General features: G+C 42.2%; 1 protein-coding gene across 1 annotated transcript in view; it reads left to right on the plus strand.

Annotated features, from left to right (window-relative positions):
* The window catches only part of KIAA1958 (KIAA1958 ortholog), a 54,619-nt gene extending 41,165 nt beyond the window's left edge, over nucleotides 1-13,454 (plus strand). Inside the window, exon 3 of the mRNA XM_071732190.1 lies at nucleotides 10,824-13,454. Coding sequence (XP_071588291.1) covers nucleotides 10,824-11,869 — 1,046 coding nt within the window. The 3' untranslated portion in view covers nucleotides 11,870-13,454. The remainder of the gene's footprint in view (nucleotides 1-10,823) is intronic.
* The last annotated feature ends 11,585 nt before the right edge of the window (nucleotides 13,455-25,039 follow it).

Below are 25,039 nucleotides of genomic sequence, written 5' to 3' on the forward strand. Positions count from 1 at the left end.
CTGCTAGTGCATAATAAAACAGCCTGGTTTATATGTATATATTAATCTGTAATTATATCCATTAAACTACACTCCATGCCACCTCTTAAACAAATTAGTTGGTGTTGGGTTTGGTATGAACTCATACAGTAGCAGGGAACTGATTGTTTGTATTGAATACAGGGGACAAATTATTTTTACAGAAATAGCAGCCCAATCCTGATAAGAGAATTTTGACAACATAATTACAGAATAAAAATAGTAACAATACTAATTCTGAGCAGCACAGAGGTGCATATGCTCTCTCTGTGTGTACATAGCTAGAAAAAATTTTGAAATGCCTCAATTTATTTGAAGAGATTTTACTCAAGTAGACCTGCAAAATGTGTCTATATATCTAGTAAAACTATGAAAAAGTAAGTTTAAATGTGTATTCAAGGACATAAATAAATGATTTGTGCCACAAACAACAGCCTAATTCCTGATGAATGTATATTTCTTTCTCTCTTCATCTCTCTGTGGAGAATTTCCAGCTGTTCCAGCCTCTTGGGACTCCTTGTCCTGGCAAATGGCTGGACATGTCATGGCTCATCTGCAGCAAAGGGTGTGCCTTTTGGTCATCCAGGCTCTGTGAGCAGCTGCCCATCAGTACAGCTAAGCCTGAGGCATGTGACCTCTCCCCAAACTGGGATGTATTCACGTCACTGCCTAGATATGGAGCCCCCCCCAGCCTTGTAAGACCTTTACATCTTTGAACTTTCACTCATGGCGAGGGCTGCATTTGCAAAGGTTAAGATGAAGTTCAAAGTTAGAATTTTTTCTGGCATGTGAGGAGGAGAGGACTCTCAGCACAGGCTCAAAATAGAAAAGTGGGCTAAAAAATCCAACTTAGAAGCTGTTTCACTTTCAGTGTTGCAGCTGACTCTCCTTGTAGAACTGTGTAAAGAGCTGGTCCTCAAATTCTGCTTGCTCAGTGAAGACTAAAGCAATGCATGTGTTGAAAGTGCACTGAAACTGATTAGGCAAGGTTTTTGTAAATTGTGAGCTCTGTGTTCATATCTTTTGTGCCCTTTATAACTTCTTCATTCATACTAGGAAATAAACATCTCTGACAGGTAAAAAGTAAGTTGATGTGGTTGGGCTTTATCACCAACGGAGGATGTCACATATAAAACTGCAAGCTCAGTAACAAGGCCATTTAAGTCCCATCCTAAATTAAGGATGGGAGCGGAGGTGTGCATGCTGTGGCCTGTGTCACCAGAAGTCAGTGGCACAGGCTCCCAGCACACGTTTCCTGTCACACCTGCAGTAGATAGTTCAGCCAGAATAGAAAAGGGTACCATTTGATTCACTACCAATGGCACTTTAATGAAATGGAGGCAGAAATGTCTGCAGCCTCTAATAAGCAATATATCAGCTAGACGCTGTCAGCCTGTGTGGAGAGCTCTACAGCATGATTTATTATGTTAATTACAGTCATGTGAGCCTCGTGCTCTTCAGTCTGAAACTGCTCACATTCTCAGCTTGATTTAAGAATATGGTTTGGCCAAAACTTAAAGTGCTGCTTATTATGATTAATGTAATAAAATATTTATTACATTCTTCTTTTCTTTGTTTCACTGCTTGTTGCCCCAGTTAGACTGCCTCATTTTGAAAGAGTGATATAAATTAGATTTTGGATGTTGAAGAGCTTCATCTGTTTTTAATCTCTTCAGTGTTGTTCCATTTTCTCTTTGTTCTGGTTCTCCCTTCTCTCTCTCTTGTCTTTATTTCCCTCTGATAATTACGAGCTCTGCTTCTCAGATGATGTCTGGAGTGAATCAAAAGCAAGCAAACTTCATACTCCTGGCTCCTTATCCCTTTGAGACTGCATTGCTTTTCCAGCTATTCTTATGAAAATTATGAAAACTATGAAAACTCTTAAAAAGCAATTACATTAAAACTGGTGGTGGGGTAAAGCTGAGAATACTTCAAGCCTCTGGTGATGTAGGATGTCGTTCAAGGAGAAGACTAAGACTATAATGGGATACATGTCCATGTCCTGATTCACATCAGGGCTACAGGGCTTGCAACTGCAGACAGGCACAAAATTACACTGAGCAAGATTTTGTATAATGCTGTATAAATTTGTGCTTGTGATTTGTGCAAAGCAGCCCACTAGCTGAACTGCTGGCTGAGCAGTACTTCATAAATTTTTTAATTACAAGAATAATTCAAGAAATGAGATGTTTGTCAGACCTTTTCAGGTTTTTCTCTACTAATTTTGATTTTTTTTCTTGTTTTTCCCTTAGCAACTTTTGAATGAAGTTGTCTTACACATGAAGTTGTGGATGCCCCCTCCCTGGAGGTGTTCAAGGCCAGTTTGAGTGAGGCTTTGAGCAGCCTAGTACAGTTGAGAGGTCTCCCTGCCCATGGTGGAGAGGTTGGAGCAGATGATCTCTAAGGTCCCTTCCCATCTAAGCCATTCTATGATTCTATATAAATGTTACTCAGTTGTGCCCTTGTTCTATCTTCTAAACAAATGACTCAGTCCAGAACACTTCTACATTTCCACCTAAGCATATACTTAAATACAGGGATCCCAGTTCAGAATACAATTAAAAATATGCTTTGTTGATCTGTGAACTTACTTGGAAGAAAAACAGATATTCTGCTGAGGATGTGTATGCAACACTTCCTGTACTGGTTCCATACATCATCCACCTTCCAGTTTTCAGGATAGGTCAGATAATCACTGACATGGTCCTTCAATTCCTTCTGCCACAGATCATGAAGTAAATAACACTCTTTGGAAGGGCAACATGTATTGCTAAAAAGTGCCAGGTAAAAAAAGAATTCTGTTTTCCAGAGTTAAGTATTTACTCTGAAGAAAATATTCAGAAGAAAAATGTCTGTCAGTACTTTGAGTACTGATTTAACTTTCAGTGTAATCTGCAGCTTGATTTGGAATTATTAGAATATTATATGGCTGAATACAAAGATGCGTGTTCAACCTAAAGCTGACGTCTGCCACCCATTGTGGGTAGAGCATTGCTGTTACCAGCTCAAGTATCACTCCAATCTCACCAGTCTACCTTATTTTTTTTAACCTGAGGCCTAGAAGAAGAGCAATTATGTGTTAAAAGTGAACATAATTGAAGAAAGATTAGTTGGTTATTTTAAAATGAAAGATGTTCCAAATTTTTTAGAACGTTTTGTAACGTTCTGGGGGTTGTAGTGTAGAAGACTCCAAGCAGGGCTTCTATAAAAACCCTCTGTGTCTATGAAAAGCTGGGTCAGTCAATTACATTATGGTCTGAAGAATTTATGATTTTTTAAAAATAATCCTCCTGTAAAGATAATAGTAGCTGTGGAAATAAGAAATGGAAGAGGCAGGGCAGGTAAACCTGGAGCTATTTCCAGGCTTGGTCATGCTCCAGATCACTGATGTGGGACAGGGCAGCTGAAATGTCAGACTCCAGTCCTGCCATGAGCTGAGAACATTGTGCCTGGACATCATCTAAGTACCAGATAAATGGTTTCTCCAGTGCTCTTGCAAAACCTCCTCTGCATCTACTGTCCTTGATGCTGTGCCCCAGGGAGCAGCTGTAGTGCCCTGCTGTGAAGGTCTGCACTGTTGGGCAAGCCTGAGAGAGATAGAGTTGATATATTTGTTCATGCAAATATAGGTGGGATCCGAGTTAACATGAAGAAAGTAGCCTTGCTGTCAGGATGCAGAGGAAATACATTCCATTTTACATTGCATTGATTCACACCAGTGCGTCACAGAACAGCTTCAAAAGGGGGTATGAACTGCACAGCCTCATACTCCAGGAATACTCTAAATGTTTAATGGAAGAGTGAAATGTGAGTTAAAGCTAGACAACTAGAAGGTGTCTACTTGCACACATGAAAGCCTTTTTGATTTAGAAAATCCATTTTTAGAATCTTTGTGTTGACGTAGCTCAGCTATCACCTATAGCAGGTGGAAAAGAGGGAAGACTTGTACAAATGCAAGTCTCCAAAGTGCTGCTGTTTAGCACAATTCATCAGTGATTGCTAATATCCACTGTGTAAAACATTTGTCCACTCATTCATAGGAGAACATAAATTCTTAGTTATTTTTCATGGCCACAGGCTTTCTCTTGTCTGAGGACCATACGGGAGTCCTGTTAATATTGATGTCAATTCTATTGTTGATCTTGCTAGCAGACACATTGAGCCTCCTATCTTTTCAGGCTGTTGTGGTGAAAAATAAGGGAAAGTGAACACAAACTGAAACACAGCACTGATGACCAAGCAGGAATCCCTGTATGTTCTCTCTATACCCGTTCCATACAGTGCAAAACGTGTATGGACGACTGAAGTTTATTTTAGTGACTCTTACTTCATTGACATACGAGTGTGTAAATACTCCCATGTTCATTTGTTTGGAATCTGTGTTCTTTTTTCTCTGAGAGTATCTAAAGCATTTTAGTTTCAGAATCATAAACTATTTCACTAGCAGTTTTTTTGAAGGAGGTTAACTGAATAGAAGCATGGAGGGCTTTTTTGCCAGAAAACATAACATCTTTCATAAATAGGTTTTAATTAATAAACAACTATCATACTGCAGATTTTACATGTTGATGAAAGCCTTTTTTGAAAATGTTAAACTACATAGAGTTACTTGATGTAGTGGAAATAGGGAACTTTGTCAAGCAGAATTTAATAGCAATGTCAGACCGGTGGCACAGAAATTCAAGAAAAGGTGCAGGAGCACTTTGTTCTAGTGTAGCTAACAAGTTAATCCTTTGATCCTTCAGCTCTCAGTTGCTGTTGGATGTCTAAAACTGATGAAAGTCTCCAGGCAGTTTTGGGGTTTTCCTACCTCTTTTGACTCTGACTCACCAAAAGCCTAAGCTTAAACAATTTATGATTGTCATGGCATGGAGAGTGCACTTTGTTTGGCCTCAGGACTTCCTAAATAAATTATTATTGTTGGACATTTAATAATTACATTAGAACATACGTATTTTTGACTTAAGCGTTTCTCTGCTGTGTGGGTGTAGGAGTTGCCCCAAGGAAGTGAGAACATACCAGATAGTACAAGTGCCAAAACCACCATTCTCCAAGTGTGCATCACTCTCTGTCTCTTAATCTGAGGCTGTTTCTGAGGATGCTCAGAGATGATTCTGCCAGGGAGGCCTCCAGCTCTTACACCCTCACCCTCTTCGGTGGTGAGACAGGAGAGTGGCTCTCACTTGGTCATTGCTGTGATACAGTCGAAAGCATCTGTCATCTTTCTGAGTTCTGCATGCAGAAAGAGGACTTGTCCAGGCAGATGCCATGGTGTGACATTCAGCCACTCCTGACAGCTTCTGCTTCCAGGGGTTACGTTTGTCAGAGGGTCCCCCACCATTGCCTCCTTGGCTTGACCAAACCTCCCTTGTGCAGCAGGGAGACTTCTGTCTGTGGTGGACATGGACATGAGAATGTTGTTTGTCTGCAAGATACCTTTTGAAACAGGCAGGGGACAGGATAAAAGTAGGAGCAGACTGTGGTTTACATTAGCTGTTTCAGTGGGCTGTGTGTGTGGCCAGGGCCCTGAGCTGGATATCGCTACTTTTTAGTCATTGTGGAGCAGAGGAAAGAGCCAACTGTCAAAGCACCGGGGTTTGAGAAGAGAGCACTTAGCACCACTGTGGAGAGATACACAGTGCCTTGTGTATGGTTAATGAGGCTTTTTCACCTGAATGACAGCATTTTGGTAGAAGCAGTTACGCTGCAGAAGTGTTTTCCTAGTCACAACACAAATTGGGTGTGATTACCACCAAAATACTCACTTTTAGTTTGTTTCTTCTGAGATCTCACTGCCTACCTTAAGCAGATTTTAAGATTTCTTGTAATAATCTGTCAGGTTCATGACTCTCACTAACGTTACAAACCCTCTCCGAACATTAACAATCTGCATGTATCTGCTGTGAAAGGAAGTGCCTTTCCCCCATACATAATTACAGAGGTTGTGTCCTTTTCAAGGAGTCTGAGTATGTGTGTGAGCTGAAATAAAAACAAACCTGAATTTGATAACTCTGCTGATAATGTTAAATATTGGCCATGTTAAGGTTATGAAGAGATCAGAAACAGCTGTTGCTTTGTGGGAGACATCATCTCATGGTTTCAGTTCCCACTAGGCTGCCTGTTTAATCTCTGCCAGGTCACTTTATCTCTTTGGCTACATGTCAGTTGGGACATCTAAACTACTTGGCACTTTTTCAGACTCTTAGTTGGGAGTTTACCCCAGATCCCACAGTAGAGTGGGTTTTAATGGCTTTTCCTGCCATGTTCTATTTTTGTTGGAAATGAAACCTTGATGTGTGATCAGATAGGAGATTCAAGAGCTCCATCAATGCAGCTGGACCGGGGCAGGACCTTAAAATTTCCATCTTCAAGTCCATTTATTTTTCTGTTTCTTTTCTTACTCTGTAAAACAGGGGTAACAGCAGTACCAACTCCGAAACTTGTGTTAAGACAAGGAAAAGACTTGTCTTGATAGATCAATCACAACAATAATTTTTGGCTGGTTGGTTCAGACCTTTTTACTTGCTGAGACAAATTAGACCACAGTGAGAATATGTCTTCTTGGAGCCTAACAGCAGACACCTACTGAAGACTGTAAGAAAGGTGAAAGCATTTATAACACCTCCCTGCACTCCTGCCCTCCAGAAACTTGCAACATGGGGCCTTCCTGATACAGAGGTGTATTCTTGTATTGAGAAGTGCTTTGTGGGAAGTTTTTTCTGTGCTTTTTCCTGCTTTGGAACTCCTGCACAGTGAAGAGCTGATACGAACCATGGAAGCCCAAAAGGAAACAGGTTTATGCTTCCAGTGGTCAAGGAACTAATACAGATCCCCACCTGTGTTTACAGTAGTTTCTAGAAGTACCACAGGAAATTAAAAAAAAAACCACACCAAAACCCAAAAAACCAAAACCAGAAAACTAACCAACCAAACAAAAAACAAACAAAAAACCTAAGCAAAACCCAGACAAACAGCAGGCAAAAAAGTAGGGCCTGGCCAAAAGAGCTTTTAGTTTCTACTTAGCAAGATGCAGCAAAGTGAGACCAAGCAAACTTCTTGGATTTATTGCATTGGAAACACTCCTGTCTCAGGACAGGAATGTTCACTTTCAGTAACCAGACCCAGACATGAAGTGTTGTACTCTCAGGTCGTCATATCCTCATATCCTTACCACTACATACACATTTTCAGAAATTCACTATGATGGTACTTGGGATGCCTTTTAGTCTTTAGTTCTTAATGACTGCATTACTTTATGTAACATTTTTGTGTCTGTAAGTCTGGGTGGGTTTGTAAGGAACAAAATTATATTACACCAGCCTAATCTGCTCTGGCAAGTCTCATGGCCCTGTGGCTAGAGCTGAACAATCAGTGCCAAGTATCCAGACTGTGGTAAGGTTTTTTGATTTGGTTTCTGCTTGTTTCCTGTAGGCAAAGTAGAGATGTGTAAAGTAGATGGGTTTAAGTGTTTTACAAGGGCATGCAGAGAATAATGTTTGTCATCTCCTTGTCCTGTCAAAGGCTCCACAGAAAGAATTCACCTTGCATCCCTTTAAACATCGCTTTTTAATGACTGCACCTCCTGTAGATAGGCATAGGGTGGCCAAGAGGCTGGGAGGGGATGCAACAGAAAGAGCTGGCTCAGACTAACCAGATGGATATTCTGACATCTGATATCATGCTTGGCAATAAAAAATGAAGGGAGGGGTTTTTGGGGGAGGTGAGCATTACTCAGAGACTGTCTGGGCATTGGTCTCCTTGTGGCAGGTGGTGAATGACTGCTTTTATATCTCTTGTTGTTTGGGTTTTTTTTTATATTTCCCTTCAACTCTTTGTCTTGACACACTGGTTTTCTTGCTTTTGCTCTGTTCTTCACCATCGCTTTAGGGTGTGGGATGAGCAAGTGGCTGTGAGGTGCTTAGATCCTGACCAGGGTAAGCCACCACAATAACAAAGAATAAAATTATGAAATCAGGAGAAAACACAAAGTTTATTGAAATTGAAAGTGTGCCTGGATACAGTTTAATTCTCCATGGTAGCTGGAGATGGATTATACTGTTTCTTTCAGCACCATGAAATCTTGCTTAAATGAAGTAAGACTAATGACAAGAAGAACTCTCCTTTGTCAGCTATCCTAGGCTGTAAAGAGCTGTCTTAGTTAAGTTAGGCTGAGATGCATCTGCTTTTGCTGTGGATGATGAGCACATGCAGAGGCTGACTTTAGCTCAGCTGACACATGACCTTGGCTGTCTCAGACTCTGCTTGTGGGGTCCCACTGCCTCCCTGCATTCATCCTGTGCTGTGTAATATCCCTCTTGTTTGGGCAGTCTTAGAAGAAGAGAATACTCCACTGCCACTGCACACTGGGTTCACAGTCAAAATTGATTCTGTTCTCCTGATGTGTCTGGGTGAGAAGCCTTATCTTTAATATTTCTCACCTGCCTTGGGGAGTAACACTCCAGAGTACTGCCGGAATGCATGGTATCTGGGATACTGTTTTACCTGTGCAAATTCAGGGGATCTTCATTTCAGCATGGGTTTGTACCTGTTAGCTGCAGATACAGCAATTTCCTTTGCAGATTAAGGAAGGATGCTGAAACATAAATGACTGACTGGGTATCACTGCTGTGTTGTGACAGGCTACCCTCTAAGAAGTAGTGATTGATGACATGTATTAAACCAAGCCATTATATGTGCTGTTTATATTGAAACAGTACTTAAAATGTGGGCTGTCAGTCAAAGCACTGATTGCTTATACAGTGCTAAGTGCTGGTGGGTGCAGCGAATAAAGTACCAGAGTACACATTTGTTTCAGAGCTTCAAAGAGCACTGTCTCTTTGTTTCCAGCCTGTGCCTACCTGTAATAATAGGACCTATAAAACATGTTGCCTAAAGCATGAGAGTTCTCTGCAGGCTGCTCAGAGCTCTTTGATACTGACATCAGTATTAAATTAATTTTCTCAGACAGGCTGGTGACCTTTTCTTTTTGCCCTTGAGCACAGCTTGAGCGAACATCAGTGCTCTGTGACAGCATTCTTCCCGGCTACAGAAGCCTTCCAGGACCTCAGTTGCTGCCCATGCTTCTCTGTGCTTTGCAGACCATTTGAGGCCCCTCTCAATACGTCTCACTGAGGGCTGTGCACTCAGTGGGTGCCTCACAGGGAAGACCCAGGACACAGTTATGGGGTTTATAACCTGACCCCTATTTAGGGCTGTCCACTGAGACCTAGGGCAAGTCACTCCCTGTGCCTGTGTACAGCTGTGGTATGGAGGTGATGGAACGAACTCTCTTTGGAGCCATTCTGTAGATGGATGGAAGGGGAAGCTGTCCAGCTGCACACCAGTGTATCTGCACTGCATGAAAAATAGGGGCTAGGGAAGGAGACAGAGCACTTTCCTTTTCCTACTGCCTCCCCTGTTAACATGCTTGCAGGTCAGAGTGGGCACACGTAGCAAGGGTCTGAGCCCTGCTACAAAGCTTGAGTGTGATGGTTGGCCTGAAAGAGAGAGAAACTGACAACTACCCCCTGGTCTCACAGACCTTTGTGTTGTGAATATTAGGTGTGAAAATACTTGGTGAGTGCTAAAAGGACAAGCTGAACGTGCATGTTTTTTGCAAAGAGGCAGAATGAAACAACCTTTTCCACCTCTTCTGCTTATTAAGTGAGAGAGGAAAAAAAAAGAATTACAGAAAAAAAGAATTCACAATTACAGAGAACAGTAAAGTAATAGGGTTTTTTCTTCTTTGCATTTGTTGTTCATATGCTAAAATCATGAAGGCTTGTCACATTCATAATGACAGTTCCACCTATGGGCTTGTAAACTGTGTCCTCTTGTAGATCAATTGTTCGTGTATGCCAAGAACACTGTCCTTAATACACATCGCTTATATGTCAAAAGCTTTTCCTTTTTATGCTTATGATCAGCCCAGAATTCATCTGTCACTAATAACCATTGTAGCAGTAGCTGTTGAATGTTGTGGTTTGATATATTGCTGACAGTAAGGACCTTTGAGTACAGCCTTACAGAACAATATAAAATTGTTTGCAGAACAGGATTTTTCTGCAAAATTAAAATAAATTGTTATAATTGTATTTCCATGTCAAGGTATAGATTGATTACCCAGAGAAACTGTATAATCATATTTTTCTTCCATGTCTTCTGATGTGAACATATTATCTGTTTTTTTTACTCTTGTATATTTCTAAATTACATATTGCTCTGTAGTGCTTTTGCCTGCCAATTGCTTTGTCAGGATGTGCTCCATTTTTTTTGTACTGTACATTTCTCTTTAGATTTATGTAGCTCTTTAAAAATATGTTTGATTAAAGTTAATTTTCCCCATCATAAATACGATGCTTCAGTTGTTTTTGTAGCAAAAATGGGAACCAGTGCAACCTCTCATTAGTTTCATAAATGAAGCAGTTCAGAATGGACTTATTACTCATATTGGGCCCTGCACACAGCACTGGGATTTACAGAAAAACCTACCTTGCATTTGTTCTAAAAAGCAGATTGCCTCTAATGCCTATTTCCACAAATCTCTATGCACAAAACTGTGCCTCAGTGTCATGAGGAGCTGCATTGGTTTTGTGCCATGATCTAATACATCATTTGTGAAACCAAAGTTGCCTTTTCAGTCATGAAAAAGTATGTAGCAGTGTTTACCAGTGCTCTTTGTGTAACTGATTTTTTGTTGTTGTTGTTGTTTTTTCCTTTTTAAGGAAATTTGTTCTGGGGAAAAGTTTGCCCCTGAAACTCACTGCTTCTGCTTTATTTTGTCTTTCCCCTTCTCCCTCTTCCAGACCAGGATGAGCGAGCAGCAGAGCTCAGCAGGGAGCAGAACGAGAAGACCATTCGCAGCACACAGACAGCTCTCCGCAATTTCCGAGAATTCCTCATCTCCAAGTACCCCTCTGAGACCCGGGAGATCTATGTCATCCCCTGCAAAGAGCTTGATGCCTACCTCGCTTCCTTCTTTGTGGATGCCAGGCAAAAGGATGGGTCTGAATACGAGCCAAACAGCCTGGCCAACTATCAGTGTGGGCTGGAGCGGTATCTCAAAGAGCACAGGTATGGATACAGTATTACGAGGGATAAGGAGTTCAAGAGGTCCCAGGAAGCTCTAAAGCAAAAACAGATTGAGCTGAGGTGCAAAGGAAAAGGAAACAAGCCACACAAATCCATGAAGCTCACCTTTGCTGACGAGCTGATCCTGCGCAAAAGAGGCTTGTTGAGCCGATACAATCCTGAAGGCCTCCTGAACCTCGTCTGGCTGAATAACACCAAGGCCTTTGGACACTGCACGGGCTTCCACGGGTCCACCCTCAAGTGGGGAGACATCCGGCTGCGGGTGACAGAGACTGGGCTGGAATACCTGGAGTGGATGGGGCCGGACAACGGGGATATCAACGCCAAGAGCAAGAGGGGCGGGACGGACTCGCGGGTCTACGCCACCCAGCACTCCCCGCAGACCTGTCCCGTGCAGGACTACAAGGAATACGCCCAGAGGCGGCCGCCAGCCATGCGCTACGAGGATGCGCCCTTCTACCTCTCCATCAAACCCGTCGTCAATTTGGCCGCGCTTCACTGGTACAACTGCCAAGCCCTGGGGAAAAACAAGCTTGCCAAGATGGTAAAGACCATGTGTGAGAAAGGCAACATCCCCGGACGGAAGACCAACTTCAGTGTCTACCAGAGCTGTAGCACCCTCTCGGAAGCGCAGAGCAACCAGCTGGTGCTGATCTGCAATAACTTGAGCCAGCAGGCTGCCCAGTCCATGGCCAGCCACTCCAATACCGGCAACTTCATAGTGTCGGCATCCTATGACTCTTCCTCTGACACAGCTTGAAAGAGGGATGTCACCTGAACACTTCTTCCTTTTCCTTTTCGTTTTAACCACTGATTATGTGCTCAACAAATCAACTGTGATTGTACACTTCTCCCCTAGTCCTCTCTCCAGTATTAATTCACTTTATAAAAATATATAAATACATAATATATTTTTCTGTTTACAAATAGGTCAATAGAAATAGTTTAGTATTACTAACATAGTATTTATAGTGTTAATACAAAAATTAAAAGTACTTAGGGGTTATAAAATAAATGCAGATTTTAAAAGGACAAAAATGGTTCTCAGGCAGCACAAGATAGACTGAAAATACCCTTTTAACATGCATGCATCAGTCTAAATCACCAGGGAGGCTTACATAGCAATTCTGTTTTAAAATATTTTTCAACTTCTTATTTTAACATGACCTCCCAAAGTGGAGGAGACAAACTTATCACTGGCTGCTGCTTCTTACCTGCTGTCTTATTCTTGATCAGCAAGACCAAGAAATAAGGAGATACATCAATGTAAGTTCATAAAACCATTTACAACAATTTCTGGTTTTTATTTTGTTTTCTGAGGCTCATTTATGCCAGATGGGAAAAAACCCCCTAAAGTCAGCTTAAAGGCTATTTTTAATTTTTGGGGTTTTTGTTGATGATTTTCTGTGATCAAAATGTTGCTGTTTTTTAGACTAAAAAGTATTGTTTTCAACAATATGCAAAAGTATAATGGCAAACCCACTGTCATACACATAATTTTAACTGTTTAAGCATGGGTTGTTGGAATTTTGCCATTGTGTATACTTAAAGTAAAATCTACTGACTCAGAGACACTCTTTGAGTATGATGGGGAATGCAACAGTGCCACACAATTCCACAATTTTATTCCAAACTGAACAGAAATAAATATATCAAACATGTCTTAAGCCATCATTTGAAATTCACACACACAAAAAAATAGCGTAGAGAGTATGATGTTAATTTCATATTTTCTACAGAAGATTAAAAAGTTTGGTAGTTTTAAGTGCTGGAAAATGAATGTAAAAAGTCAGCTACGCATCAGTTATTTCCATTTCAGACAATGGAAAATGTGCATGTGAATCTGAAGGCAGAATTTAGTCTTTAAAGTCTTGAAATAATTAGTGCTGCTGTTCCAGCATTTGACTTTGAAATGTAATTGTTCCTCTTTCTAAGTACAGGGAAAACACTAACAAAGACAGCATTTTAGTGAATTATTATAATTCTTGACCTTTAAAATAATGTACAGTGCTTCTCAAGTAGTTCAGCTCAGTTTTACATTCCACCAGCATACCCAAGAGCTGCAACAAGGCTTTAGACAAGTGACTTGGGGTGATATAATGCCCACTGGAGTCAATGAAAGAGTCATCCTTAGCTGACTTCCCATGAGTGCTGGATCAAACTGTTACAGGGGGGCTTTTTTGTTTGTTTAGTTCAGGGTTTTTTTTGTTTGTCTTCTTCCTTCACGTTCCTGCATATCCTTTATATTCTTTAGCTCTGCAACTGTGCAGTTAAATTAATCATCATTAATTCTAAAGAAAGGGTGAAACAAAGGTAGCGGACAGAAATAAATTAACTCACCTTGAGCTGTTTAAAACCTTTTTTTCTGTGTTGCTAGGATGAAATGTTCCTGTTTGTGAAGGACATGACAGACTGCTTGTACCTCACTTAAGCCTTACTGAAGGTCTCTTTTGCAGGTGGGGCAGGTTGCAGGTGTGCTGCTGGAAGATACGAGAGCAGAGATTTCCACTGTGATAAACACCTGTCCTCCCACAAAGCCTCCAGCAGGTGATGCAGCCTGCTCTGGTCTTCCTGTGCTCCACACATCATAGCAAGGCTGATACCAAGTCTGGGTGTCCTGTGTCCTGTGCTGTCCCAGGGTCCTGCATGCTGTGGTAGTTCAGCCACCAAACTTGAAGCTGGTGGGCTGTGGGCAATCATTCGTAATGCAGAGCTGTGCTTTTGTGACTTCTTTGGGGCTTGAGACCCACTTACTCTACTGAAATACGTGCAAGCTGTGCCCATCACTTCCATGGCAGATCTGATGTACAGGCAAAGGAGAAGAAAGCACAAAAAGACTTGGGGTGCAGCCAGCAAGATGGCTGCCCAGCTGCCAGATGAGAGCAGCAGTCTGATTGCTGTTGCCACAGCCTTGCCTTTTTGTGGCAGTGCTTTTAATGTGATACAATTAAAAACAGCTTTGCAAACCCAGTGGTGCTCTCTGTGGGATTTCTTGGCCATTTCCCACTGAGGACTCATGCAGCTGCTCTTAGTATTTGCTCCTGTAGGGGGGGGTCCCATGCCAAGGATCTCCTCAGAGGTGCCAGGTGAGAGCTCAACCATGGACCCAACCTTTAGGCAGGTCTTTAGTCTCTGTTTCTCCCCCATCAGCACTTATTTCAGCACTTGCCAGTGGCAGCTACTGCAGGATCTGCTGTCACACCTTGTCTTTTGTATGCTGCAACATGAGGCTGGGTGTCAGCTGGCCTTTGCAGGGCAGCAGGTCTCTGCTTTCCACATCTCTTCCCATAACCACCACACCCTTCTTGCTGGGATAGCTGCCTTGAGATTGGAGGGGAAAGAAGTCAGTCCATGGAGTGGCTGTGTCATGTCTCTCCTGAAGCCCCACAAGGCAGAAAAACAGACCTTAAAACCAAATTGCTTCTCGCACTATTATCAGGCTCAGAGTTTACCAGTGGTTCACACCTGCTGTGGGGGTGCCTGAGGCCTGTTGCTTTGGAGTGGTCAATTTTATGGGGGCTATTTGGCACGGTGATTCCACAGTTCTTGTCTTTGAGGAGGCAGGTCACTGGCTGCAGAACTGCTGTGCTGCAAGCAGGTCTTTGAAGTGCACATCAGGGCTGAGATTAAACCTCAGCACAGACCTCAAATACATTCACAGGAGCCAGAAATTCTCAAGAGTGACCCAGAAGAAGAAGAAGAAAGAAGATGGGCACTCCTGGGTTTTGAGCTAGGAAGTCATAAGAAGAATTTCCCATGACTTCTTGACACTGCATACTGCCTGAGTTATTGTTTTCCACAGTATTGGGATGATCTGTGGTGATGTCCAACCAGTGCACTAGATGAGGCAACATCTTAGACATCCTTGGCTTAGTAGGGCACATCAGGAGCTTTTGCTTATCTTCTTGTGGTTTGTGAGGTTACTGTGATAGTCTCAGCATTACAAGGGTGGTTTTGTTGTGCTTTGTGACATCTTTAGTAACTAATGAGTAACTCCAGCTTCCAGTTGGTGCTGGTGGCAGATTGCCTGGGAAATTCTATGGGGCAGCCCCAAGTAGACTACTTATTGAAGTAGTTAAACACACATATGTGGCCATAATATTACAACCAAGTACTATCACCCTCTAAATTTTTGGCTTTGAGGGACATTTAGCACATCTAGATGGTTACCCATTTTTCATTTGTGGACTGCTACAGGAACTGAGTGACCACAGCTTAATGAAATACCATTTCTGTGAAAGCCCTCAGAGGGTTTTTAACTCACTGGCATCGGGACTTCTGATTTAAAGCGCTCTCATGGCTTTGTCTCATGCTGGTTAGAGAGGTGATGTCAATTTGGACTCGGCTGTCAGGTGACAACTCAGTTGCTGTTAATTTTCTCTCAGTACTCTGACCAAGTATCAAGGTGTCAGACCTCTTCCACTAGTGACTGCAAGCTCACCACAGTGGTGTGCATTTTCTCTGCTACTACCACAGAGTGGTATGGCCAGGGGTTAATGCTGCCAGATTTTACAATCCTTCCTCTCTGCATGGAGCAAAGGATTGAGGTCTCCTGCCACGGCTGTTGGTACCACGTGTGTTTCACCATGGAGTCAAAGGGGCAGCTGGCAAAACTTGTTGCTCCCATCCAGCATGACTTGTGAGCTGGTGATACTTGAAGTGGCTTACAGTGGGACAGCTTCCTGTGCTCCTTACTAAGTTGTGCTCCAAGATAGAAGCTGAGCTTTTGCCTCACAGTACAGGCTGTGATTTCCATAAGATAAGAGTAGCTGGCTGAAAAATGGGGTTTGCTTTTCTTCTTTCTTTTTGCCTTTTTCCTGCCACTCACCTTCCTTTGATCTGGTGTCTGACCTTGAAACTCAGTAGCCCAGCAGAAGATGCAGCAGAAAAAAGGGAGAAGTAAGATGATTTTGTGCTATATTATTGAGTTGAGTCTGCTAACAAATGGAGATGCAGAGCTGGGGTAGGAGCAGAGGGAGATGTTTCCCTTCCATAGTCACATAGTCACCTGGCTTACTTAATGAAGCCTTGGAAGCCCATCAAAAGGGCAGTGCAGACTCAGACCCTTCTGAGTCACTTGCAGATGTATTGGTTGCCTTCAGAACCACATACCAGCTTTTGGGAGACTGGCTTAGTGCTACCAAGAGCAAATCTGGCCTTGAACCTAAGCAAGAGGCAGAGTGCCAAAGCACAAGCCAGCACACAGTGCAGGGGAGCCTGTGCAGATGTTGTACAGGCTTTCCCACGTGGCCTTCTTGTGACACCAAACCAAGAGTCAGACATGGGGATCATACATAGATGTCACTGGGCTGATCTGGGTGCAGCTGGGCACATTATGTACGCTTGGATCTGTTCATGTGATTGCACATTTAGCTGGGCAGAGCTGGGCACGTGGACAGCTTGAGCTCTGTTTTATTAGTCACTCACGCATGTATTTATGGTGTTGTAGATTTGCACAATGTATGTGTATTCATGCAGGTAATTAAAACTTAGGTCTTTGATATCTAGGTGTTGCAAACTGCTTGCTTAATTTTCAAATATGTATTTATGCAACAAAATGTATTTTTAAGTGCAGGAGAATGAAACACTGTTGTCAACTACATTGTAGACTAAATTATGAGGAATGTCTAAAATGGCCCCACATACCTTGTTCACTTGCATACTGCAATGTTCTAGGATATAAGTACCCAGGCTATTGACACATAGGACAATCTAACCATGGTAACAGTGTCCCTGCCACACATTCTGGTTTTGTGAAGAGTATCAATGCATTCGATCTGTTTTGTGTTTTTGTTTTTAGAAGCTGCTGTGCACTGGTATTTAGTCTACAGCATTGTTGCCCTCTTGGAAAGCTATGTAGAGAATGAGATGCAAGCAGTGCATTGTACTGCTGTGCTTGATTGTCTCAGATGTTTGTGACCAGATCTTGTCCTGTTCTTTGTGCAAGCAATGTGGGGTGGAAGATGGGGATCAGGAAGAGCAGGTGTTTGTCGCCCTAGAGTCTGGGATGAAACGGCTTTAAAGGAAATGGAGATTCCTGTTGCACTAGGATTCCTCCTCCCCAAGCTCACATTTAACCTTTCTTGTCCCTGTGTCTGATTACATCCCCCAAGTGCATCGACTGACCTGACTAGACCATGAGGAGCACAGGCTGATCATTGCTCCTGACAATAAGCTGCAAGTGACTGACTGGCCTTCCCCATCCCTGACATCCCTGCTCCTCTGTCTGTCCCGTATCCTTTAGCATTTCCCTCTCCTGGCATCTGCACTGTGGGGCAAGGGGACCATTTTGTGCAGGGAACCTCTTGTCTGAGAGCTCACTCCCTGCCTACCAAGTGACCTTGTGCTTTGGGGATAACGTGCTCAGGGTGAACATCCTTGCATCGGGTATGTGAGGTTTGTGGGATGCTGCATGCCAGCATGCTATAGGCTTGCATGTCTTGTGCTGGCAGCACTCTCCCTCTCTCTTCTGCTTTTTGTGAGAGAGCTTTCAAATAGTTAAATTAGATGAAATTCACTCCTGTGTAGAGGACCAGGCCCACATCTGTGTGGTGTGTGGCCCTCCACTGACATCCTTAAAACAGGACTGAGATGACTGTTCAACAACAGTATATGACTCTTGGTCTCACTCCATCATGGGAGAAAGTTGATCTCACATGGTGCAGGCAGTAGGGCACTGGGGACCCCCTAACTCCCTGAACTCCCAGAGGCAGTGTCAGTCTGTGGGAAGGAAGAGAGATGACAGGACACACAAATATGGTTTCATCTGCCTGAAATGAGCCAAGTCATGCCTCTGGTTTAGAGTTTAGGAGGACTGAGCTGCTCACTGTGGAACATGATGGGGAGTGGGTCAGCACTTCTTAACCAAGGTTCTTTGATAAATGTCCATGTGAAGGCTGCATCTTCATTCTCAGTGTTGAGGAGCGGTGTGGAGAGAAGACATTCCAGCATTAAGTATGGTTATATTCCTAGTTGAAACACTTGAACTGTGCTTCCTGGTGAGAGTCCTTATGTGCTGAGCATGTTTTGGTGTGCTCCAGGAACATCTGTTGGCTCTGCAGAGCCAGTGTGGCTGTCACTGCACTGCTCTCCAAAAAACTGGGAGTCCAGGGGTATTTTCAAGGACACCCCTATCAACCAGGTGTCTGCGAACGAAGAAAGGGGAAGGCCCTAAGCACAATTAAATGATGATGCTTTCCCCGTGGACAGCATATGATGGACACGTGGGGCTGCATCATGTCTCCTCAAGGGTTTGGAAAGCCAAGGGCCACCAGGGACTTCACTGCTCCACCTCTTTCTCAGCAGTATGACTGTGTGACTGTATAAGACAGCCAGCGATGGAGTGGCCCTTCTGAGGACAAGTGGAGCTTCTCTGAGCCCCCCGTGAGTTACGTGGTTGCCCTGCTACCATCTCCACTCTTGCACACCAGGTACCAGCCTATTCTGCCTCACTGCACTGCTCCTGGCTGAGGCCCTGCAAAGCTCTGCTGATGTTGTCTTCCAGCACCTCAACCCTTCCCAAAAGCCACATGTACTGCAATGAAAGGCTGGAAAGCTAAAAAGCCCCACAGCTTAGAGACAGCCTTGAGCTTGTTAAAAATTTTGACACTAGCCAGTCACTGGACCATGCTCAAAGCTGTGGTGATGTGTAAGGCTTTAATTCATCTGATGAGGGAAAAAATTGGCTTGGCACACAAGGTGCTCATTACAAGAACTAATGGGGCTTGACATAGTTGCTAGAGACTGTCTCAAGTGCAGAATTCATTTCCTCTGTTTCCTCACTCAACTGGTTAACTTTGGTTGGTAATGCACACAAAATTTTATTTTATTACACAAATGCCATTAAGTTAGCTATCTGCATTTGGAATGGACTTACTGTTTCAAAGGGATTAGAATGGGTTTTGCCTAATCTTCTGTCCTTGTGCTCTGTACTCATGACACAGCAGTCACTAGTATCTGAAAAATCAGTACCTTTTCAGATTTCAGTTCGTTCTTCAATCATTATACAGGTTTTGTTCAGTGTTTAAGAGACTGGCGTAGTAGGTCCTGTCACTGAAATATGTGGGATCTATCCCAGTTTCAGTGGTTATGAGGTGTTCAGAGCTTCCACAATGCTTCAGTAACCTGCCTTAGTTTTTTTGGTTACTACTGTTCTATACAGCCTAGAAGTGTCAAGTAAATAAAGAAACAGCCACAAGAGGGGAGAAGAATCAAGAAAATGCAAGATGTTTTGGACAAAAATATTGAATTATTTTTACAGTAGCAAACTAAACTCTTGAAATCAATTTTACAGATACTATCTCTGCTACTTTGGCTGTTATTAGTGTGAACAAAGATGTCTCTCTTAACATTCCTCATGCCTAGAATTCAGTCCCCTTTCTGAAGGCTGTCATCTTGCCAAGGCTGTCCTTACCATTAGAGCGTGTTCTCAGCTGGTCTAGATCATGTCTACCCCTAAATAGTGCCTGGTCTGGCCCATGTTTCTCCTGCCAGAATTCCTCCCTCTCTTCTACTATCATGCATTTAATTCACTTACTGTATGTAAAATTTCCAGCCTGAAAGCAAGCCAATGCAGGAGAGACACTTCAGTTGCTCTGTCTTCAGCAGCAGATCCAGAAGGCAAGGCAATAGTAAATGGCTTCGAACAGAGTTTGGTTGCTTTTGTGTAGGAAGACAGATGTCATAGTGACTCTGAGGCTGAAGGTGCACTGAACAATGACTGCAGTGTCAATCAGTTTGTGAAGACATTAGTTTTCTGCATGGTGCTCGTGGTTCAGATCTTGGCAAGCTTTGCCTTCTGCAGGAGCTTTCTCTGTGAGTGGCTTACAAGGCTGGGTTTCTCTGCACAAGGCTGGGTGCAGGGATGTGAAATGCAGGTGCAGAAGTACCCAGAGCATTCAGGAATGTGCAGAAAACCATGCCATGAAATGTCTGAATAGACTCTGAAAACTGACAGAGAAAAAAATATTAAAAATGTCATTTTTCTCTCTTTCATGTCAGTACCTGCAAGATGGTGGTGCTGCTGTTGGAGAGGATTTGGTGCCAGTTCTGCAGAGTACTGTGAGAAATGCAAACCCATGCCTTCTGCTTCCACCCCAGTTGGGCTGTCACTGCACTTCAGCGTGACCAGTCTCACTGGAACAAGTGGGCCTGAAGTCTGCAGGAAAGGACATGGTTTGGCCATAGTTGTGTTGTCAGATTTTTTTTTTTTCCATGGGACTCATCTGCCCCAGGGTCATCTTGAGACCTGTTGGGGTAGACCAAATTAGACAAGATTCAAAGAAAAAGAAATGGTGGAAATTCCACATGTGATGGAGACAGTGGAAAAGCAGTGGGAAAGCCTGGCAAACACAATGGAAGGTTTTGTCTTTTTTTTTTTTCTAAATAAGGAAAGCATAATCCTTATCCTTTAATATCCTTCTTTGATTTACACTGGAGTTAGAAAATCTTTTCCATTTGTTTTAATTATCTGCTGGCTTTAACTATGCCTTTGAAAAGCATTTTTGCTATGACAACCCTTGGTCTCATGGTGAGCAGTGCTAGGGAGAATCAGTTTAAAGTGAGTCTTTTATCTTTCCCTGCATGCAATATTTAATCTTTCTAATCTTTTACTGTGAATGTGTTTTCTCCCATTTTCCTAGCTGAAAAGATTAGCACTCTTTTGCTCAAAATAGCGGTTAAAAAACTCATTTTGCTTAAACTTAACCAACTTTCCATCCAACAATGGGAACTCGCCTCAAGGACCAGTCCATTCTGAGTTAAAACTCTCTCTAAGGCTGATTTCCACTCGTTGACTTTATGACAACTCCATTTTTTAAGAACAATTTGTAAAAGAAGTAGGTTTTGTTAATTCTTTTGGTTTGTTTTATAACAGGAAGATTCGCTGTCTTGCCAAATAAGAATAAGAATATTTCTATGCATTGTGTGAATCAGTGGTGTTGCTGTTGAAGTTTTGCATGTTTTCTAGGTGTTCTGACATTTGTATGTTTATGTGGTACTTGTAAAAATGCTTAACCATTGCTGCTATAATCACCACTGTTGTAGGTAACTGAAAACTGTACAACAAAACTTTGCCAGTTAGCAGGTCTCTCTTGTGTCTGTGATAAAACTCTGCATATTGCTGTTCATTTCCTGTTTTAAGCCAGTATTTAGTGCCTTCTGTAGAAGGAATCCATATGTTGTGGTAGTCAGGAGGTGCCAAACTTCTAATACCTTGTTCTGCATAGATGATCACATTCCAGCTTGGAGCTTAAAAAAAAAAAAAAAAAAAAAAAGTAAGAGAAAGTAATGGCTAACTCTCTGTCTTTCTCTGTCTTTCTTTAAAGTGTCTTCTCATTCATTTTCATTTGGAAAAACCTCCTTTAATAGAGGTGAAAAAAGCCATCTTCCCCAGGTACGTCTTCTGCAGCTGCAGTGGGGCAGCTGTGTGAAGGTTACAAGGGAATGCATAGTACCCAAATGTTCCTGTTGGTGACAGACCCATGGATTAGCCAAGCTTATGTAAGTCCTTGCAGAGCAGGCTAAAATGCCATTTAATGAAATCAGTCCTCTGATTACAATAAAAACCTGTTAGCTCTCAGCAGTAGTGAGCTGCTCTTGTAAACAAGAATCAACCTGGTCAAGAGGTGGATTCCAATCCCTGTTCTCCTCTGCTGAAGTCACACATTACTGCCAAGTGAGACTTGGATGAAATTCAAGCCCAAGATTTTTGGTCTCATTCCTTCCAACTGCTTTCATGGCAGACAAACCCTGTTTATCAGAATTCTGACATTGCATTTTTAGTTCCTTTTCCACCCACTGCTCAGAATCTGGCAGTATAGCCAATACACACGTGCATACACTTTTGTTTTGATTTTGATAAGATTTTGACAGCCAGAAATTGTACCATACTGAAATCCTACAACAGAAAGAGGCAGGAGGGAAATGCAAGATGTCAACTGCAATTCCCAGGCACCTGGCATAGTCAGCTGTACCTAAGCTCATATTGAAAAGAGTGTTTTTTAGGGAAAAAAAGAAAAGAAAAGAAACCCATCAATTTTCCATCTCTACTGAGAGACAGAAGCCTGTTAATGTCTTGAAAAGACTTTTCAAATCAGAATAACAAGCTACCAGAAAAACGGTGTCATTGGAAAAATAAGAGAGTATTGAATTCATCCTTTCAAGTCTAAACCCATCTCTGTTCCCAATCAAGATAATTTACAGCCTTTGTAATGTAAAATACTTCCAAAAAGAAGTTCATGCCAAAATTTTCAAGGTAGCTGCTCCTTTTCATGGTACCCAGGGCATTTACAAAAAGCAGTATTAGCAGATGCATCCCAGAACACTTAGAATATTGTCCCATGTCCACTGTCACAAGCCAGTCCCACACAAACTGGTGAATTTCAAAACACCAAACAAAGATCTTAACTTTCCCCCAGCAATCAGGATGTTTAGAAGCCTTTCTCAGCACCTCAGTTCCCATCCCTTGGAGGGAATTGAGTTCTCTTCAGAAATGTTTGGCCCTTTTATTGTCCTTTAAAAACTGGTAGCTTCTTCAGGCTCCTTATGCTATATCAGAAGGAAGCTGAGACCAGAAGGTACAATGTTTTTCTCCATGGTTGTGCTGTCTAGTAGCCATTTACACATGAGCATGTGCTTCCACCAGCATGAGTGAGTTTTGACTTGGCAGAACTCCTGCCTATTTGGCCCTAATATTAAATGTGTGAGGCAATCTTCAAGGTGTTGGCTCAATTTGCCAACAAACAAACAAACAAACAAACAAAAAACCCCAACCACATCAGATTCCTGCAGCACAGCAGCTGTTATTCTTCCTCTTCTACTCTTCCATAGTGAAGCTAAATAGGTCTTCATCTTAGATTTGATTTAAGAAAGCGATCAGGATCCTTCTAACTAGTTCTTTGCATGCTGGAAATGCAGTTAAGTTTCTGCAATTGCAGACCTGGCGTTAGGTTTTATTCTGCTGCCTGTCAGAGTCTCTTGTGGCATTTATTTCCGTTTTACCATGGTTCACAAGTTTCAAGATGCAAACCCTCTGTTGTCTTCAGTGTACATATCACCAGTCCTGTAATTGTTCTTTTAATTGCATTTCATCTGAAGTGTGTTACACAGGACAAAATTTTGGGGTTTGTTTTTTGCAGAGGGGTTGGGCTTCTGGTATTTTTTTTGTTTTGTTTTGTTTCTTTTATTATTTTTTTTAGGAAAAAACTACAGCTTATGGTGTGCTGTTCGCAGGAGTCAGGAGAGAATGATCCATTCAAACCCCAGTGGAGTTCGGAGACTTTGCTTTTTTTAGCTGCCTTTACAAGCCGCAGCTGTAGTCAGCTATTTAAGGCAGAGATCTTAGCATGAGCAGTGCTATGCACCTTCCACTGAAAATGCAGTTTTCTCTACATGGGATTCTTTGTTACACAGATCTCTTGCCCCTGCATTTAGGAGGCTGTCTATATGACAGTCTACTGGGAAGAAGTTGTATTTTGATGCATGTAATGCATTAAGCCTTGAAAAGCTAGAATATCTGAGGGAAAGGGTGAGATTACTGGATCATTTTGTGAAAATTTGAACAAACTTCTTAACTGCAGTTAATTTTCAGAGGTGCCTGTTAAAGTCCATTGTCCTCAAATTACCTTTTTTCGGGAGTTGCACAGCAACCTGAGAAAAACGAGCAAAAAAGGCTTCACTGCCATACATGAGGAAAGATTTTATAACCTACTTCAAGCCCCAGATCTCTAGCTGGGTTTCCAGGGCTGGTAATGTTTGTAGTCATCAGGCAGCTAAGGTTTGCCCCTTGTGGGTGCCTTATTACTATTGCTACAGCGTGTTTCTACCAACAAACTTCACACAGGTCTTACTGAAAATCAGTAAGATCAACAAAGCTGTCTGTCACTTGTGCCAGGTGAGAACTGGGTTTTCGTTGTTTTGTTTTCCTATTGCAAGAGCCTTCACATCTTTAATTGGATGGAGTAAACAAAGTCTGCCATACTGCTGCCTGCACACTTCAGTTGGATATCTTCTTGAAAAATGTTCTTTTAGTGTTTGAGTACAAAAGTGCCCTCAGTAAGAAGGAAAACCAAGAGGTTCTTGTTTGTTGGGGTTTTTTTTTGATGGTGTCTGAGTTTCTTCCCTTGTTCAGTTTTCAGATAATTAGGCTATTGGAAAGAATGGATTCATCTGTGTGCTAACTGGAGTGTGGCATTCACTTTTACGGATCTGCAGATTGGAGACCTAGTCTGGTCTTCATTGCACTTCAGCTCGATTTTTATTCCCTTATGATAATCTTAAAGAAGATTGGTTCTGCTGTGTTAGGGATTGATTTCACTGTCTGTACAATGTTTGCTACTATTGTAGTATGCCTTTTTATGTTTGTTTTTTAAAATTTCTAGTGGTAAGGCCTTAAACTTACAGAATTAAGGACCACTTAAAATAATGCAAGATAGTAATTGGTGTCTATGATAAGTGCATGCTTTATTCACTATTTTGTCTGTAATCAGGTGTAGCAACCAAGTCTCATGTATTTAATAAAGAGTTTTCTGCAAGTCTGACTGCTTTCTTTGATCAACTGATTGCAATTTCTTTGGCATTTTGAAGCACATTGTGTAAAAAAAATCACAGCACTCTGTCAGGCTTTTCAAGTGTGAGTATCAGACTGTTTGGGAAGTTCTCATGGACCTGTGATGCATTTCGATTAGCAGAGTGCAAACAGGCTTGCTTAAGGCCCTCCTTAACTTCTGTGGTTGTGTTTCAGAGAAACAATGGCTTAAATCCTTCCCTGCTCAGGAATGTACTTACAAACAAGCTCAACTTGAACCATGTGCTCATTTAATCTCACTTCAGTAAGGGTGAAAGCACATGTCCTGAGAGCCTTTTTGGATTAAAGGCATTTTCCCCAACCTGATGGAGTTACATCAATTCTAAGGCACAGTTTGGCTTGGAA

The sequence above is a fragment of the Heliangelus exortis genome, chromosome Z (assembly GCF_036169615.1).
Source record: "Heliangelus exortis chromosome Z, bHelExo1.hap1, whole genome shotgun sequence".
Classification (NCBI taxonomy): Eukaryota; Metazoa; Chordata; class Aves; order Apodiformes; family Trochilidae; genus Heliangelus; species Heliangelus exortis.